Source organism: Narcine bancroftii, chromosome 5 (assembly GCF_036971445.1).
Source record: "Narcine bancroftii isolate sNarBan1 chromosome 5, sNarBan1.hap1, whole genome shotgun sequence".
NCBI classification, from domain to species: Eukaryota; Metazoa; Chordata; class Chondrichthyes; order Torpediniformes; family Narcinidae; genus Narcine; species Narcine bancroftii.
In genome coordinates, this window is record NC_091473.1 from 62,310,127 (window position 1) to 62,328,266 (window position 18,140).

General features: G+C 39.6%; 1 protein-coding gene across 2 annotated transcripts in view; it reads right to left on the bottom strand.

The window, feature by feature from the left end:
• LOC138763438 (2-5A-dependent ribonuclease-like) overlaps positions 1-18,140 on the bottom strand; it is an 88,307-nt gene that overhangs the window by 37,058 nt on the left and 33,109 nt on the right. For both annotated transcript variants that reach the window (XM_069937576.1, XM_069937577.1), the window contains exons 2-5: positions 15,643-17,312; positions 11,116-11,291; positions 7,626-7,843; positions 6,469-6,601 (exon numbers count right to left, since the gene is read on the bottom strand). In XM_069937576.1, the coding sequence (XP_069793677.1) occupies positions 6,469-6,601; positions 7,626-7,843; positions 11,116-11,291; positions 15,643-17,278 (2,163 nt within the window). In that variant the 5' untranslated portion in view covers positions 17,279-17,312. The remainder of the gene's footprint in view (positions 1-6,468; positions 6,602-7,625; positions 7,844-11,115; positions 11,292-15,642; positions 17,313-18,140) is intronic.

Genomic DNA, 18,140 nt, shown 5'->3' on the forward strand with positions numbered 1-18,140 from the left:
CCACAGTTTCAGTACCAAACCCATATACTGCCATGACTGCTTTAACCCCTAACCACAAGTGGTTCTCTTGCATAGATTTAGCGAATGCTTTCTTTTGCTTATCGCTGGCAGAATCATTAAGAGATGTGTTTTCGTTCACGTATAAAGGTAGAAAGTTACGGTATACTAGGCTTCCACAGGGCTTTATCTTATCTCCAGGGATTTTCAATCAGGTGTTGAAAGAACAGCTGGCGGGGGCTAGCACTGCCAGGTGGGGTAGTTCTGATCCAGTATGTAGATGACATCCTATTAGCAGCACCTGATCATACTTCCTGTTTGGAGGCCACCTGTCTCCTGCTAGTGCAGCTGTTCAAGGCAGGCTTTAAAGTCTCTCGCTCAAAGCTGCAATGCTGCAGGCAGGTGGTCACCTTTTTAGGTAGAATGGTCTCAGTGAAAGGCACAGGGATTTCCCCTGCACATCGAACAGCGATACTACATCATCCAAAACCAAAGACAGTTAAGGAAATGCTTTCGTTTTTGGGTTTGTCAGGTTACAGTAGGCAGTTTATCCCATCGTATGGTGAGTTGACACATCCACTGCGAACTTTGGTGAATGAGCAGGGAATGAAGAATCTGGGAGCTACACTTGATTGGACTGCACAGGCTGAGATGAGTTTTATTCTATTGAAGCAAGCTCTTACAACAGCTATAGATTTGGCGATTCCAAATTATAAACTACCTTTCTTTTTGGATGTTTCTGAAAAAGCACACACAATTGATGGTGTTCTTTTTCAGAAAAAAGGGGGTGGAAGATGTGTGCTCATGTATGTGAGTATCACACTAGACCCGACGGAAGACAGACACCCACCATGAACGAGACATGCAGCAGGAGTAGCAAAGATTCTACAAAAGGTGGCACACATAGTGATGGGACATGGCCTGACGGTATTAACAACACATAGTATTGTAGCATTTGTGAGCTCGACAGCATTTACAATGACTTTGCTAAGGCAGACGAGACTAGAAAAGATCCTGAATGCTCCAAATGTTACGTTTACCCATGAAGGCATTAACATGGCAGACAATATGGGAGAGGGAGAACCACACTGTTGTGAGAAGAGGGTAGTAAAGGATATTAAAATAAGACCTGACTTACAGGCTACACCCTTAAGAGAACCAGATGAAACCTTGTTTACAGATGGGTGTTGTTACAGACACCCCACAGATGGATTGAAAGCCGCCTATGCGGTGGTACGAAAAACTACAGGAGGATTTGAAGAAATCATTACAGGGACAGTGAGAGGAAAGGAGTCAGCACAACTCGCAGAACTACAGGGAATGATAGCAGCATTAGAATGGGCACAAGGGAAGGAGGTCAATATATATACAGACTCGGCATATGTGGTAGGGACAATACAGGTTGAGCTTAGTCAAAGGATTAGAAGTGGGTTTTTAACAGCAGCAAAGACCCCAATTAAACACGAGAAGGACGTTAGGAAACTGGCTGAGGCTCTCCTGAAACCAAGGGCATTAGCAGTTCTTAAATGTAAAGGACATGATAGAACAGATACGATGGTGGCTTGGGGAAATCAGGAAGCGGACATGGCCGCTAAAAGGGCAGCAGGATACGGCCCTCGGTTTATTATGATACAGGCAGACAGAACGGCACATGACTTATTGCCACCGTGTGAGGTAGAAGTAATAATTCAGGAACAAGCGAAGGCATCACCTCAGGAAAGGATGGTATGGGAGGAAAGGGGGGCAACCAAGGATCAAGGACTGTGGAGATCGATAGACGGTAGGCCAGTTTTACCATCTGGACTCATGAAACCCCTCCAAGAGGAGGCGCATGGGTTAACACACTGTGGAAAGAAGCAGATGATAAGGTATTTGATACATTGGTGGCACCCCTTCCTGCCGGCGATGGTGGAGAACCATATCAGAGAGTGTGCGGTATTTCAATGTCAAGGCGACTGTGAAGCCGCATGAAGGACAGTTTCCGTTGCCTAAGTTACCAGGGCAGGAAATTGTAATTGATTACACGGACATGATTGAGAGGGCAAGTGGATATCGATACCTCTTAGTAGCAGTAGATGTGTTCACAGGGTGGCCGGAGGCAATCCCTGCCAAAAGAGAAGATGCAAGGACGGTAAGTAAGTTCCTGATCAACCAGTATATTCCGAGACACGGATTCCCTAGAAAAATTAGGTCAGATAATGGAAGTCATTTTAAGAATAAAGATCTACAGGAGGTAGAAGCGATGTTGGGGTTGAAACATGCCTTTGGAACGGTGTACCATCCACAATCCCAAGGGAAAGTGGAGAGGATGAACCAAACAAGAAAAGGTAAGATCGGGTAAGTACAGGCACAGACCAAACTAAATTGGGTGGATGCGTTGCCCCTGGTGTTAATGTCAATAAGGAGTTCGGTAAGTTATGTGACAGGATTTACACCGTATGATCTACAAACGGGGCACCAGTTTCCGGGTCCTGGAGCCGGGATTCATACCACAAAGGAAGAGGTAAGTCCAATGAAATGTAAGCTTTATTATGATAAACTAATGGCTCTGGTATCAGCTTTTTCACAACAGGTTACAAGTACCGAATGGAAAGGTGAAACCCCAATACCATCAGCCGTGGAGTGGGTTCTGCTAAAGGTGATCAAGAGAAAGAGGTCGGAGCCCAGGTGGACAGGACCCTACAGAGTGGTGGAAAGAACGTCCCACGTGGTTCAACTACTGGGAAAAGGAGAGACGTGGTATCATTGGAGTCAGTGAACAGCAACGGACCCACCAACACGGGCACTGGAACAGATTCGAACGGAGATGACTGAGAACCTGTGAAGCAACTACGGACTAAGAACTTTTTGAACGGGTCCCTTTAAAGAAACTAGTGGATTACGGTGACTGTATTTCAGTACTTGAAGTGATATTTCTATATTGAAGTCAACAAAATTTAGGGGGCTGTGATGGACACTATGTGGGGACTATGGGTGATGTTGTTCCTAGCCCTTGAAGCATCTGGAGAAGGAAACAACTGTACAAAGTGTTTGTGGTCAGCCTGGGAGGCCCATAACGAACCGAAACAGTACTTTGCGGATTGGACTGACGTTCCTGAACACTGTGTTGGGGCCCCCACTGGACTGAAGTGTGTTCATAATGGCCAAGTTTGTAAGGTTAAGTTTAACAAGGGGTCGGAGATGCCGGTCCTTGCAAAAACTCCTGAGGTCTTGGTCCCATAAGTTAACTGGTGGTTGGTCTCATTTTCATGAGACCAAAAGGGGGACTGTTGGAATATAGGGGTTAATTAATCATAGAAAATATGTAGAATATTTGCTTATGTACTATTCATTTTGTATACATGAATCCAGTACTATGTAACAATTTAATATTTATCTCATGGTGAAGGGAAAGAGTAATGTAAGTAAGGGGCAGCCACAGTATGTAGCAAAGTTGGCTGATTACAGTAGGTTTAGAATTGCCTGCTCCCAAAATACAAAAGAGAGGATATGTATGAAACAATTTAGTAGGAATGTTAAGGCAAAAGGAGGTGTTGATTAGCACAAACAAAAAGAATCTGATCTGACAGAGACTGTCAGAAACAAAGAGAACGGAATCAGTAAGAAACTAAGACAGAAGGAGGTGTTGAGTAGTACAGAAGAATATGGCCAGATGAGAACAGAAATAATTAGAAATATCTGGGGTATAAATTGATTTTTGATCAAAACAACAGGATATTCTGGCCTTGAGGATTAAGATGGGAGGGAGTCACGTGATGGAGTAGTGGCCGGACGGTGAACTCCAGCCCTCTCCAGAAAAGTCGGAAAAAACAAAGGAAAACACAAAGGCACAAAAATAAAAATTAAAGAAAAGTGAGTATAAAGGTGGAAAGAAGATGGCAACGAAAAATGAAAAATCGAAATCAACGGTAAGAAGAGAGGAAGAGAAGACAACGGAAGAAGAAGGAGAAGGCCTTACCTGTTCGAAGAGGCCCACGGTGGAGAGAGAAACCCGCTCCCACAGGTCGGTAGAAAGTGGACTACAAAAATGGCTCGCTGAGCCGAGTAAAAGTGCGCAACCGCGCATGAAAAAAAAACACACCGACAGGAGGGGTGACCAGCTGGGGAGTCGATCTCCACAGCCGGCAATGACAGCTGCAGAACACCTGCAGCAAGAGGAGAACACAGAAGACAACGAAAACAAGAAAGAAGAGAAGAAAAGGGCAACAAAGAAACAACAGATGGCCAACCCAGAGGAAGAAGAAGAGGAAGAGTACAGTGAAATAGAAGAAGAAGGGAAAGGTAAGATAAAGGATATACTTTCTCTTATTAAAGAATACATGGAGTCATTTAAAGAATGGCAAGCGCAAGAATTTAATGATTTAAGAAGAAGAATAAACAACACAGAAGAGAAAATGAATAAAATAGATATGACCTTAACAGAAATGGGAAAGAAAATGGACAAGATGGAAGAGCGGGAAGCAGCAGTAGAAATGGAGGTAGAGGACTTAAAAAAGAAATTAGAGGAATCTAATAAAAAAGTTATAGAGACACAAGAACTGTTAGCTCAGAAAATAGATATAATGGAAAATTATAACAGAAGAAATAACATAAAGATAGTGGGCCTTAAAGAAGATGAAGAAGGCAAGAATATGAGAGAGTTTATAAAAGATTGGATCCCCAGGATCCTAGGATGTCCAGAACTACAGCAAGAAATGGAAATAGAAAGGGCACATAGAGCATTGGCCTTTAAACCACAACCACAACAAAAACCAAGATCTATTTTAGTAAAATTCCTAAGATATACTACAAGAGAAAAGGTACTGGAGAAGACAATGGAAAAAGTAAGAGAGGGCAACAAGCCACTGGAGTACAAAGGGCAAAAAATCTTCATTTATCCAGATATAAGTTTTGAACTCCTGAAGAAGAGAAAGGAGTTCAATACAGCAAAGACGATTTTATAGGAGAAAGGGTATAAATTTATACTAAAGCATCCAGCGGTATTGAAAATATTTATTCCAGGACAACAAAACAGACTATTCTCGGATCCAGAGGAAGCACGAAAATTTGCAGAACAATTACAAAATAGACTGAGGGATGAAGACGTGTAATGAGAGTACAAAAGACTGAGAACTAAAAAGACACATAAGTTTTGAACTCCTGAAGAAGAGAAAGGAGTTCAATACATCGAAAACGATCTTATGGGGAAAAAAAACTATTCTCGGATCCAGAGGAAGTAAGGAAATTTGCAGAACAACTACAAAACAACCAGAGAGATGAAGACATGTAATAAGAGTAAAAATGACCACGATTTATATGTATGTGGGTAAAGAGGTATATGTGTGTATATGTATAATGTGCATACATGAATGTATCCGTATTTAGAGGAAAATATAGATAGTATAGACAAGAATTAATAAGGGAAGGAAATGGAATAGAGGGAATAAGGAGGGAATTAAAAGAGTGACCTTTGTTACATATGAAAAGTGAAATCTTTTCTGGGGGGGGCTGGGTGGGGAGGAGTTGCGGTCACTGCAAAATCAGCTGACGCTTGCGAGTGAATTCGCAAATCCAAATGGAGAGGGGAGATGTGGTTGTCCGACAAGGGATAAAGGACAACTCAGGAGGGGAAGGGGAGATTGGGGCTAAAGAAGTTTTAAATAGGAGAATAAGGAAAATGTTTGATGTTTTAGAAATGTTGTCTTATAAAGGGTTTAAAACAAGAAAACAGAAATGGATAAGGAGGAAAGGTAATGATGGAGAAACGGAAAGGGAAGATAAACAAAGTATAAAATGGCTACGTTGAACTATATGACTTTAAATATTAATGGAATACATAACCAAATTAAAAGGAAGAAACTGCTAAATTTACAGAAAAAAGAAAAAATTGATATAGCATTTGTGCAAGAAACACACTTAACTGAATTGGAGCACAAGAAATTAAAGAGAGATTGGGTAGGACATGTAACAGCAGCATCGTATAATTCAAAAGCAAGAGGAGTAGCTATATTAATTAGTAAAAATGTGCCATTTAAAATAGAAGAGGATTAAGATGGGAGCTCTACACCCCAGATATCTGCAGAGCAGGAAATTACTTGTGATAAATCTTATGCAAGAAATCTAGCAAAGAAAGCCCACTTTTGTTCTGTATGATAATTAGATCTAGCAAAGGAAGCCAACTTTTGTTCTGTATAAGGTTGAGCTATATAAACTGTAGAGACTGGACAGAAGAAGTCAGTCTTGGGGAATAGCTCACTGTGCAGGTGACCTATGAACTAACAACTGATCCAGAGCTCTGTTAAGCTTTATTCTTGTGCTGTGTAATAAATTGACTGTTGAACCGAATACCTTCTCCTATCACTTCATTCAAAGAACACGCTGGACTCTGACCACACATAGACTAAATTAAGAGTAAGGTAAAGGCAGAGTCCGACAGACCCCAGCATTTCTGGAAAAAAAAGTGTTGGTTGGATTACAAGTTAGATATTTTACCTTTTCTGTCCATGTGTGAAATGATCTTTCACTGTCCTTGCCAGCCTCATTCAGAATCTGCACCAACTTACTATTCTTTATCCGTTTTGTTACAACCTCTTCATTGGCAAGGTCTTGGACAAATTTAATCTTCCTGAGGTGAAAATCAGAAATCGATTAATGTTCCCAATTGCACACACATGCAAAAACAGTTGATACTTGGTGTGACTTGGAGACAGCATAGATTGAATGAAAAATTGGACGAGCTTCTATTTCCCAATAGCCTGGTTAGTCAAGTACAACGCAATTTAATACACACGATATAAATAAAATTAGATTTTTATTTTCCCAACAGAATTTGAGCAAGAGTTTGTACTTTGGCCATGGGTATTTTCCACATTAAATGTAAGTTGAAGGACACATCTAACCGTCACTTTTAGGATGGCTATTGTGAAAGGCAATAAATGCTGGCCTGTCAGAGATGACCCGACCTGGCCGCAAATCAGTTACCAGAAACAGGTCTTTTGGCCCATCGAGTCCGGATTAACTATTCACTATCCGCACCAATTCTACATTGGTTCAATTTTTTAAATTATTCATCCATTCTCACCAATTTCCCCTGCAGATTTTACTACTCACTTACAGTAGTGACCAATTAATCTACCAACCAACATGTATTTGGGATGTCGGAAGAAACTGGAGCACAAGGAGAAAATTCACAGTCACAAGGAAGAAAGTGTGAACTGTTCATAGGTCAGGTCTGAACCCAGGTTGCAAGAGATTTGCGGCAATGGTTCTGTAAGCTGTGCCAGTATGTGACCCATCTTACAAAATTCTTAAAAAAAGAAGTCAGGGGTCCTTGTTCACCTGACATTCCTTCCAACTGAGAACCTGCGAGAGTGCCGTATGGTGCTGCTATTGCAGCTGTTCCCTGCTAACAGCCTGAGAATGGGAATATGATATAGAACACCAGTCATCTCTGTGCCATCTAACACTGGTGGCTTCAGTCTAATAACTGTAGATATGCTGGTTACCCTGGGTTCTACTGTAAAGAATTACATGCTGCAGGAAAAGTCAATTGAGATATCGTTTGTTTAATGCTTTGCCTCCTTTTAATGTTAGGATTGGAAGTACCTAATCTCAAGTCAATAGGAAATATTGAAGCTTCTCTGACTCACTCTGATTCTTTCCACAAGAATGGATGTTGCTCAGCCTCCTGGAGTGTGATCCGGGTCTCAGCCGGAGCTAGCAATCCCTCTATGAAATCTCGGACTTCAGCATTCTTGTGCTTGTACAGTTCCTTATTCAGCAATGGTTTATTCTCACACAACTCCTCCTCGTTCTTATAAGGGTCTTCTCCTCCAGTTACTATATAGTGCAACAGACGTCCTAATGCCTGCCCAAATAAGGAAAACAAATTCAGAACTGCATTATTGGGAAATGATGCATATTTAAATCCTATTGGGTTCCCATGTCACAAAATAAAGATACAAGTAAAATTTTATAATAATTTTAATATTTGTAACAGCATGTGGATATCACTGGGATTCCCAACATTATTAGCCCATTTTTAATTGCCCCTGAATGAGGAGGCAGTTAAGAGCCAACCATGGAATGGGTTTGCATTTACATATAGGCCAGACCGGGCAAGATTCAAAGATTTCCTTCCAGGAGGATCTTACATTAGTGAATCCTATGGTTTCTACAACAATACAGTAATTTCATGATTATTGTTGCTGAAACTTGCTCTTTTCAGATATATTTATTTTTGTGTTCTTACTTCCCCAGCTGCCATATCAAACTTTCCTGTCTCCAGAGCAAAACTCTGGCTACTGTACCAAAAATTTAACTAGGACTCCACTGTATTGCTGTACCTAAAGTATATCCTGTTTTGAATGCAGCATTCATTTGTAGGGTTTCATGAAATGGTAGAAACAGCATCGAGTCCACGCTGCTGAAGATCCAGCTGCGCTGGATGGGTCACGTCTCCAGAATGGAGGACCATCGCCTTCCCAAGATCGTGTTATATGGCGAGCTCTCCACTGGCCACCGTGACAGAGGTGCACCAAAGAAAAGGTACAAGGACAGCCTAAAGAAATCTCTTGGTGCCTGCCACATTGACCACCGCCAGTGGGCTGATATCGCCTCAAACCGTGCATCTTGGCGCCTCACAGTTTGGCGGGCAGCAACCTCCTTTGAAGAAGACCGCAGAGCCTACCTCACTGACAAAAGGCAAAGGAGGAAAAACCCAACACCCAACCCCAACCCACCAATTTTCCCCTGCAACCGCTGCAATCGTGTCTGCCTGTCCCGCATCGGACTTGTCAGCCACAAACGAGCCTGCAGCTGACGTGGACTTTTTACCCCCTCCATAAATCTTCGTCCGCGAAGCCAAGCCAAAGAAGAAGAAATTGCATACAAGGGGCTATTCTATTCATTTCTGTATTCATTTTAAATTGTTATCCAAAGGACATGCATATATTTGTCAAATGTTTAAAAGCTATGGTTTCTACCATTGTTTCTGGTTAGTCATTCCATAATTGACGAATGTAAAATAATTTACCTCAATCTTGCTATTCCAATTACAGGTCCATACTCTCAAGTTGAATATTATTCTAATAAATGACCTTATAGTGTTCTTGATCAGAAACTCCTCTTTACTACCCTATTGCTTGACAAAGACCATGTAGTTCTGGAAGATAAAGAAAGAATAAAACCCCCTTTTTTTGTCTACTGGTCTAATCATGCAACTTCCTTCAGGGATATTTCTTCCATCTGCTTCAAAATGGAACAGGAAACATTTATGAAGGATGAGCTTAATTGTAACCAGTTGTTCGTTCATTTTACATTTAATAAATGAAATAACAGTATAGTTTCATGTGAAATTCACTCTATTTCAGGTCTCGCATAACTCAGAGAATAATAAAGCACTCTATTAATGTGCCAAATTCACTTTACAGACCAGCAAAACCCCCTTACTGGTCAGCCCAGATCTAAAACTTGATGCTGATTCTACTTTGACCATTACTGACCTAAAGTCTGTAGATTCTCACTCTAAACAGGAGGTCAAAGAATTGATCAATGACACTTCACCCGCTCTCTGTTTGGTGTCGGTGCTGTGCAATTGCTCAGCAAAAGGAAGTGTAAGGCACTCCTTCTGTCTGAAAGCTTACAGGTCACACTTGGGCAAGGTGTAGTACCTGTTACGCCTCCCAATCAGGGTTATGTGAAGCCATGGATTGCAGATGGTGGATGATTTTTACAAGCAGATTCTACAAATTGGAATTTATAGTTGTAAAACTAAAAATGCTGGGCAGATGAATCTGCTGATCAATGTTACTCATCCAGTATGGACACTGCAACTGAAGAAGGAAACAGGAAGCCACTTCAGTATTTTTCTCTTGTCTAATCATGAACTCAACATCAATTACGGTCTCATCTCAAAGATGGGAGCCTTCACCGAAGGAGAATAGGGGAGGCAACAACTACAATTCAGAGGGACAGAGATCGTGATGAATGGAGAGACATGATCGCCAACGCTGAATGGCAAGGCACTGAATGAATGAATGAACGTTTAGTTATAGCCAGTTGAACCGCACATCATATTTGTTACCAGAACCTGGTTTGTAAGACTGTCTTGGCCAATCAGCTCACCTATTCATGAGGTTGTTCTTTAAAGAGAATAGAGCTGAACATAATAGATATAGGAGTGGATTAGCCACCTTGACAGAGAAGAACATTCACATTCACGAGATACAATGGTAAATACGGAATATCTTCCATATTAATGGAACTACACACATCTATTAAAATCTCCATCACCTCACTCTCTCTCAACTTGTTTCTGTTTCTTCTTGTTCACCCCAATCACTAAACAGGTTCTTTAGGTTGGAAGGATATACTGGCCTTGGAGGCAGTCCAGAAGAGGTTCACCAGGTTGATCCTGGAGATGACAGGGTTGACCTACGACAAGAGACTAAATCGTCTGGGATTATACTCACTTGAATTCAGAAGAATGATAGGAGATCTTGTGGAAACATCTAAAATTATGAAAGGGATAGATAGAGGCAGAAAAATTGTTTTCACTGGTATGTAAGATGAGAACTGGGGACAAAGCCTCAAGATTCAGAGGAGTTAATTTAAGACAAAGATGAGGAAAAACTGTTTTGAATCTGTGGAATTCTCTGCCCAGGGAAGCAGGTGAGGTTACTTCATTAAACATATTTAAGGTTCAGTTAGAAAGATTTTTACATAAATAAGGAATTAAGGGATATGGGGAAAAGACAGATAGGTGGGGTTGAGTCAATGATCAGATCAGCCATGATCTTATTGAATGGTGGAGCAGGCTCGATGGGCCAGATGGCCTACTCCTGCTCCTATTTTATAAATTCTCATACTTTCCACATCCTCACTGTACCCAACCAATTCTTCCTCTTGCGAGCAGTAACCTTGGAATCATCTAATCTAAAATAGAAACAGAAAATGCTGGAAACACTCAGCAGTTCAGGCAGTATCTGTGGATTCAGAAGCAAAGACAAAATTTCAAGTAGACCATCGAACTAATCTAGCTGGTTCAATTAATTTAACTGGTCTTGCTTTCACTCTTTTCAGCCTTGGTTACATCCTGTGACCCTTCACCCAGATGACTCAGGAAAGAAGGAAGTGTACCTGCAGATCTGCTGTGTAAAGCTCACTCGCTTCGAAAGTGGAAGTTGACATTTGTTTCAGTTTCTGAAGGATTTCTGAAGCCTCCCAGGTCCCTGGGGATGATAGTTTCACAGCTGTATTGTTGCCAAAATACATACTCTTGCCAAAATCTGCCAGATGAATACGATTTTCAACATCTGTGAAAGAATCAAACCACTTTACTGTTCAATGTTTTTACCATGTAACTTGCAAAAGTGAGTGCTGTTACAATGTTTTGATTTTATGTCCTTGGAATCATGTGGCATAAGATACATTAAAAACAAGTGGATGTAAGTCTAAGGAAGTCATACTTATCAGCAAATGAAAAACAAAAGTACATCATCTATGGCAAGAGGGAGACAGTTGACATTTCCAATTGATGAGACAGAGAGAGAGAAATAACTCAAGGGATGATGGTAGAAGAGAATGTATTGAGACAAAGAAACCTGATGAGTCTGAAGGAGGTGAGTGTGTGTCATGGGATCTTTATCTAAAGCTGTCGAACTCTGGAAGCTGTAATGTACCGAGCCAGAGGACCTGCTTATTCTTTCAGTTTATATAAATTTCTATGGAATTGTGTTCAGAGCCAAGGTTAGTCACCAGAAGCAGAGAGGAACTGAGTATTAAAGTGACCTGTTCTAGGCAGCAAGACCTAGACAACATTCAAGCATGGGCTGCTGTGTCAAAGGCGGTCTCCAACATTTAAAAGATTAACAGATGAGTGTCCTTCCATTAACATCCTGGAAGTCACTACTGAGCATAGATTCAGCTGGACCATAGCAACAGAAAGTGGGTATGGTGGGACAAGAGACTCAACTCCTGGCATACACCCCTCTCCCCATTACATCATCTTTAACCTGTTCTACCTCACACTAAAATCACCTATGCCATCACCCTAGTATTTTCTACCCTCCAATTAGGGAATGCCTTGGTTTTATATTTTCATCTTTGATTATAAATTTCTCCTGGAATCTTTCTTCCATTCCTTTAACCTCCACTGCCACCTCTGTAACCACCAACCCTCCAACTCTCGATGATATCGGTGTCCCACTAATTTCTGCTTCTGATCACCCCCAGAATTGGGTGCTCACCATGGGTGGCATGGCTCAGGTTTGATAATCTGTTCAAGTTTCCTCAACTTTTGTTTCATGATGTGACCGCAAAACTCCTTGGGGCATCTCGCTACATTAAAATGCTGTATAAGTGAAGGCTAGTGTTGTTCTTAATATTGTAAATAGGTTACACAAACAACCATATCTATTTAACAGAAACTATTTTTTTTTAAACTTTATTTAAGATTTTATAACATGAATAACATATAGGATTACATTAAAAAAAATTAAGAATAAAATAATAAAATTACAATACAATATCAGTAATCTAAATAAACTATACCCTCCCCAATAATTATTACACATTAATAACCCAACTCAAATTAGTCCAACCCCCCTTTCCCCCAAAAAAATAAAGAGTGAAGAATTAATAAAGTTAATAATATATGTGAGAAAAAAAACCCACTTACAAAAAAAAACAAAAACATAACCGATTAAAATACTAACAAAAAAAAAGTAATTAATACTAAGATATCAGACTTAAAAAACATATTTAAATCAAACTTAAATGCATATATTTAACAAACGGAGTTAAGATGAAACATATATTTAACTCAAACTTAATATAAAAAATTAGTAAAGTTAGTAACATTATCTATCAAAAATTCTTAAACAATAATCAATTCTTTAAAAAAAATTGTAGCATAAAAAAGATGAAAAAAAAAACTTTCTCTATAGAGATAAACCTTCACCAAATATCAACTTCACATCTATCATCATATTAGTCACATAAACCACCATCTTAAAACAAAATTCAAACCTCATTAAGCATTGTACAATTCAATTTTAGTACATTTCCACCAATTTTTCCCTTTTACTCTTGAATAGTTATCCAATAAAAGCTCCAATACCACATTTAAATATCCCCAATCATTACGTTAACATTCAGATATCCAAATAATAAAAACACATCTACAACGAAATCTATATCTTCAACAAATGGAGCATAAACCACAAACAAAATTCAAGCCTCATTAAGAAATGTACAATTCAATTTATAACTTTCACCATTATTCCCTTCGTTCTATAACTAAAATAGCAAAATAATATACACCAGAATGACCATTCCTTTCACCTTAAAGTTAAAGAAAAAATATAAAAAAAACTTATCCATCCCATTCACATTTAAATTTCAGATATTCCTTATCTACTGAATAAACTTTACAAAAAAAACCACATCAATTTTTAGTTTTTTAAACAATCAAATACTTTCTTATGTTTTTTTTATATATTTAAACAAAAAAAAACCCCTTCACTCTTTAATCTAATAATACAAAAAAAGGGAAAAAAAAAACAGGTACCCTCTCCCGTCTAAACCGCGCAATGCAGTAACTCCCAAAAAAAAATGGGTGTGAGATAACTCACACGTAGCAGATGACTTTCAGGAAATAGTGCCTATCCAGTTCTCTCCCCCAACTCTCACTTCATCTTAAACTAACATCATCATTATTTAATATTCCTTTTTTTTAAAAAAAAACATTAGAAAAAAAAGGACAACTCTTTTTTTAATCAGCTCCAACTGCCAAGTCACCATTACAACCATTCCTTCTTGGAGCACAGCTCTTTTCTTCCATCTCTTGTCTCCTTAGAGATCGCGGCGGACTATGTCTCTGTTGAAACTGAGTAATTGGCAGCTCTTGAGCAAATGCTATAGCTTCCTTTGAAGAATCAAAGAACTTTGGTTGGCAACCATCTTGGAAAACCTTCAAAACAGCTGGATATCTAAAGGTTGCCTTGTAACCTTTCTTCCACAACAACTCTTTAGCAGGATTGAATTCCCGTCGTTGGAACATAACTTCTTGACTCAATTCCGCATAGAAGAAAACTCGATTATTTTGAATCATCAAGGATGATTTTCTCTGTTGTGCATTTCTAATAACCACTCGTAAAATTATTTCTCTGTCATAATAATTCAAGCAACGAACCAAAACAGGTCTTGGACTTTGACCTGAAATAGGTCTTCTACGCAAGGCTCTGTGAGCACGTTCCAGTATTATACCTTCCGGGAAATGTTCTTGACCCAGCACCTGCGGAATCCATTCAGTAAAATATTTTCTTGGGTCTGGTCCCTCCATACCTTCCGGCAAACCAATAATCTTTATATTGTTCCGTCTGGATTGGTTTTCCAAATAATGAATCTTTTTCACCAAATTTTTATTTTGAGTTTGTAAGTCTTCGACCATTTTGGTCACATCAAAAACTTGATCCCGTATTTCGTCTATATCTTCTTCACACGAATTAAATTTATCTCTCACTTCAAGCTTAAAAGCTCCAAACTCAGCCATCTGTTGAGAATGTATTTTCACCAAAGTATTAAACCTAGTACCAAGTTCAGTCATAATCTTGAATAATCCCTGCATTGTATAAGATAATTTAGATTCAAGATTCACAAAAATCTTTTCAATTGGAAGAGATTTTGGCTCAACAGATTCCTGCTTCTTCTCCACAAGATCTTCTATTCCTTCCTTCATTCTGGTTGCCTTCCTTGTAGTATGACTGCGTGTGGAAACCCCAGCCACAGCCTCTCCAGCAATGACTGAAGGACGCTGGCCGGGGATTTCCCCAGACCATAATGTATTAAATTCTCCCAGTACATCAAGTTGTATAGGTTCTTGTATCTCAAGAGATGCAGTTTGCAGCGCCACCTCTACAGATGACAAATGCCTTTGAGTAACTCTTTGTTCTAAAGGCTGTTTGGCACCCTCTTTAGGGGGCTCTACCGATGTAACATAGAGCTCTACATCCGAACACTGAACCTCTCTCCTGGGATCCATTTCACGCTGAGTCCCGGTGTCTTTCCTATAGGTAGGCTCCAAAACTTGAACTTTTGGAAAATGTAGTTTTTTGATGATCTGTTGTCATTTTTTTTTGCTCTTTTCCACCAATTGTACCATCATAAGTTAAATTAACAGCACTGAAATTATCTAAACTTTTAAATAATTTTAACGGGCATTTCTAGACAAAACAATAAGATAGAGTCAGGAGAGGACTGGAAGGCACGTCTGATCCTTACGCCATCTTGTCACACCCCTCTAACAGAAACTATTTGAAGAGTTCCTGTAAATTGCAGCAAATGGATCCTATGATAAATACCATTGCAATGATAGCCAAGAAGTGATTTTGCCATTAGTTGGTTTTCAAATCTGTAAGTACAATGATTGGAATTGTCATGGTGGGCTGGAGGGCTAGTTTCTGTGCTGTGCAACTATGATTATGAAAAATGTAGTGAAAGAGGATAGTTACAAGATACAAATGATGCCCATAAAATCAATCGATCATTTCACATAGCACTGATTAAAATCACCTATTCTGCCTGGGCCTTATATGTTATCACAGGGAATCAGCATTTAATTGAAGAACTGTTCTGATTTAAATTTCTAAAAATAGAACTGGTTACCTCTGAGGACATTAGTCGGATGCAAATCCCGATGTGCGAACTTGGCTCCGTGCAAAATCTGAAGAGCCTCAATCAACTGCTTCATAACATTTGGGGCTCCCAGTTGAAGTTCTTCACGTTGCTGTTGTACACATTCATCCAGATTATATTCACAGAGATCCAGACACAGGTATTCACAGTATTCATCAGTTTCACAATACAGCAGTTTAACAAACAGACTGCTTGCTTTGATCTTTGGCTCTCTGAGGCATTGTTTTTCTTTTGAGGCTTCTTCACTGGATCTCCTGTGGCATTTCACTGCTACCTCAGTTTCATTGTCATAGAAACCAAGATAAACTTTAGTTCTGCTTTCTGTAGTAATCTCAAAATCCTGTCTCCTGAACATTTTCAGATTCCCAATGGAGGTACATTCAATTTTCTTCAGTTTTTCTAGTTTTGGATGCCACCGTTCACTCCACTTCTTCCAATTTGAGGAAGCTTTTGCCTTTGTTTCAAAGTTTCTCTGATTCAATAGTTTTATTATTTCCTTGGCATACTTCCTTTTGGCCACCATTATGGGTGTATTCCCAGCATTGTCCTCGCAGGATACGTCCACTCCCCTCTCACACAGCCTTTTAGTCAACTCAAAATTTTTGTTGTTTACCGCTTCTAGCAGGGCTGTTGATCCTGAATTATCTTGTGCGTTAATCTCAACACTGTAATCATCCAGTAGCAGTTCAGCCACCTTTGTGAGCCCAGATTTTATTGCAAGCATTAGTGGTGTTCTCCCATCTTGATCTGCAACATTCAACTTTGCTTTATGTTTGATCAGCATTTCCACTATTTCACTATCTGGACTGGTAGTTTTCATTGCAGTGCTCAGAGGTGTTTCTTGATTATTGTCTCTGAAGTTTACGTTAGCCTCATGATCCAACAGTAATTTTACAATTCTCTTATTGCATTTCTTCAAGGCAAAAAATAAAGCTGTTCTACCAAGGTTGTCAACGATGTTAACATCTGGGTGCATCTCATCGAACAAGATGTTAATGATGTTTTCACAATCATTCTCCACAGCACTCATCAGTGCAGTCTTCCCACCTCTACCCACCTTGCGTTTAGCATCAGGAACTTCTCTGCGTTTATTTACATCAGCGTTGTGCTCAAAGAGAAAACGTAAAGCATCTTCGTTATTGTGCTCTGCTGCTTCCATAAAGGCAGTAAAGCCATTGGCATCTGCCTCATTGACATCTGCACCACGGTTCAGAAACACTTGGAGCAAACTTACATTGCCATTTATCGCAGCAGAAATGAAAGGCGTTGCTCCATTTTCCTTCCTAATGTGTGGATCTGCCCCATAATCTAGCAATAGACGCACAACATTTTCATGATTTGCTTGTATGGCACTATGGAGTGGTGACCAACCATGAAGCTCAGTCTTAAAGTTAATATTGGCTTTGTTTTTCAAGAGAAACTCAACAATCTGTTCATGACCTTGACCTGCAGCTAAAAATAGAGGGGTCCCGATGTCATCAGGAGAAAAATCGATTGATGCTCCCTCTGCAATTAATTGTTCCACTTCTTGGAGATTTGCACTTGAAGAACCACAGACCTGCCTAAGTTTCTTCCCAAGTTCATCTTGATTCAAGTTTGCAGCCATTTTTCTTTTATTGTCGCAGTTTAACCTCTTTGCTCTGCAAAAAAGAAGTTGATGGTTATAGTCTAATAACACATAATAGTGTAATTTTAAATATCCTCCCCTATTCCTTGAACATCTGAGTGATCTTTAAATATCAATGTGATTAAACTGAAGCATTAGAATTATAACCATGACACTTGGAACACCATGCACAATCTGTTTTACTGAATCCAACTGCTGACTGAATCTCTGAGGGAAAATATTTCTCTCAGATCACAAAACTTCAATATGTTTTCACATTATCAATTACCCCTTTATTCTTCAACCCTGAAATTGTAGAAAGACATATTTGAAAATTTATGACACGGGAAGAATCCATTTGACCCATAGTGTCTGTGCTAGTTAAAGTGAGCTCCTCTGCTCAATCAACCTCCCAGCATTGGGTTCAAAGCATTCCAAATCACAGTTCTCCTATTACATCGTAATGCTGTGTAAATTTCACACAGGGAGATCCATTTCTCATCACTCTCCAGGTGAAAGGACCTTTCCTCATCTCTCCTACCAATTACTGAAACCCTACACCTTCTTTGCCAAGGGAAATAGGTCTGCACAATTTACTACATCCAGGTCCCTCATAATTTTAGATATTTCATTTAAGTATCCTCTGATCCAAAGAAACCCCAGCCTCTCCTACTTTATGGCCGCAGTTTTCTGGTCTTGTCAATATCAATCTGAATCTTCTCTGTAACCCTCCATGGTTGTCACATCTTCTCTATCATATGATTGTAACTGCGTGAAGTGCTCAAGTTGTAGTCTAACTTGACTCAAAAGCACTATGTGTACACTCATTGAGTAATAAGTGGATTGCAACCAAAGAGAGAAA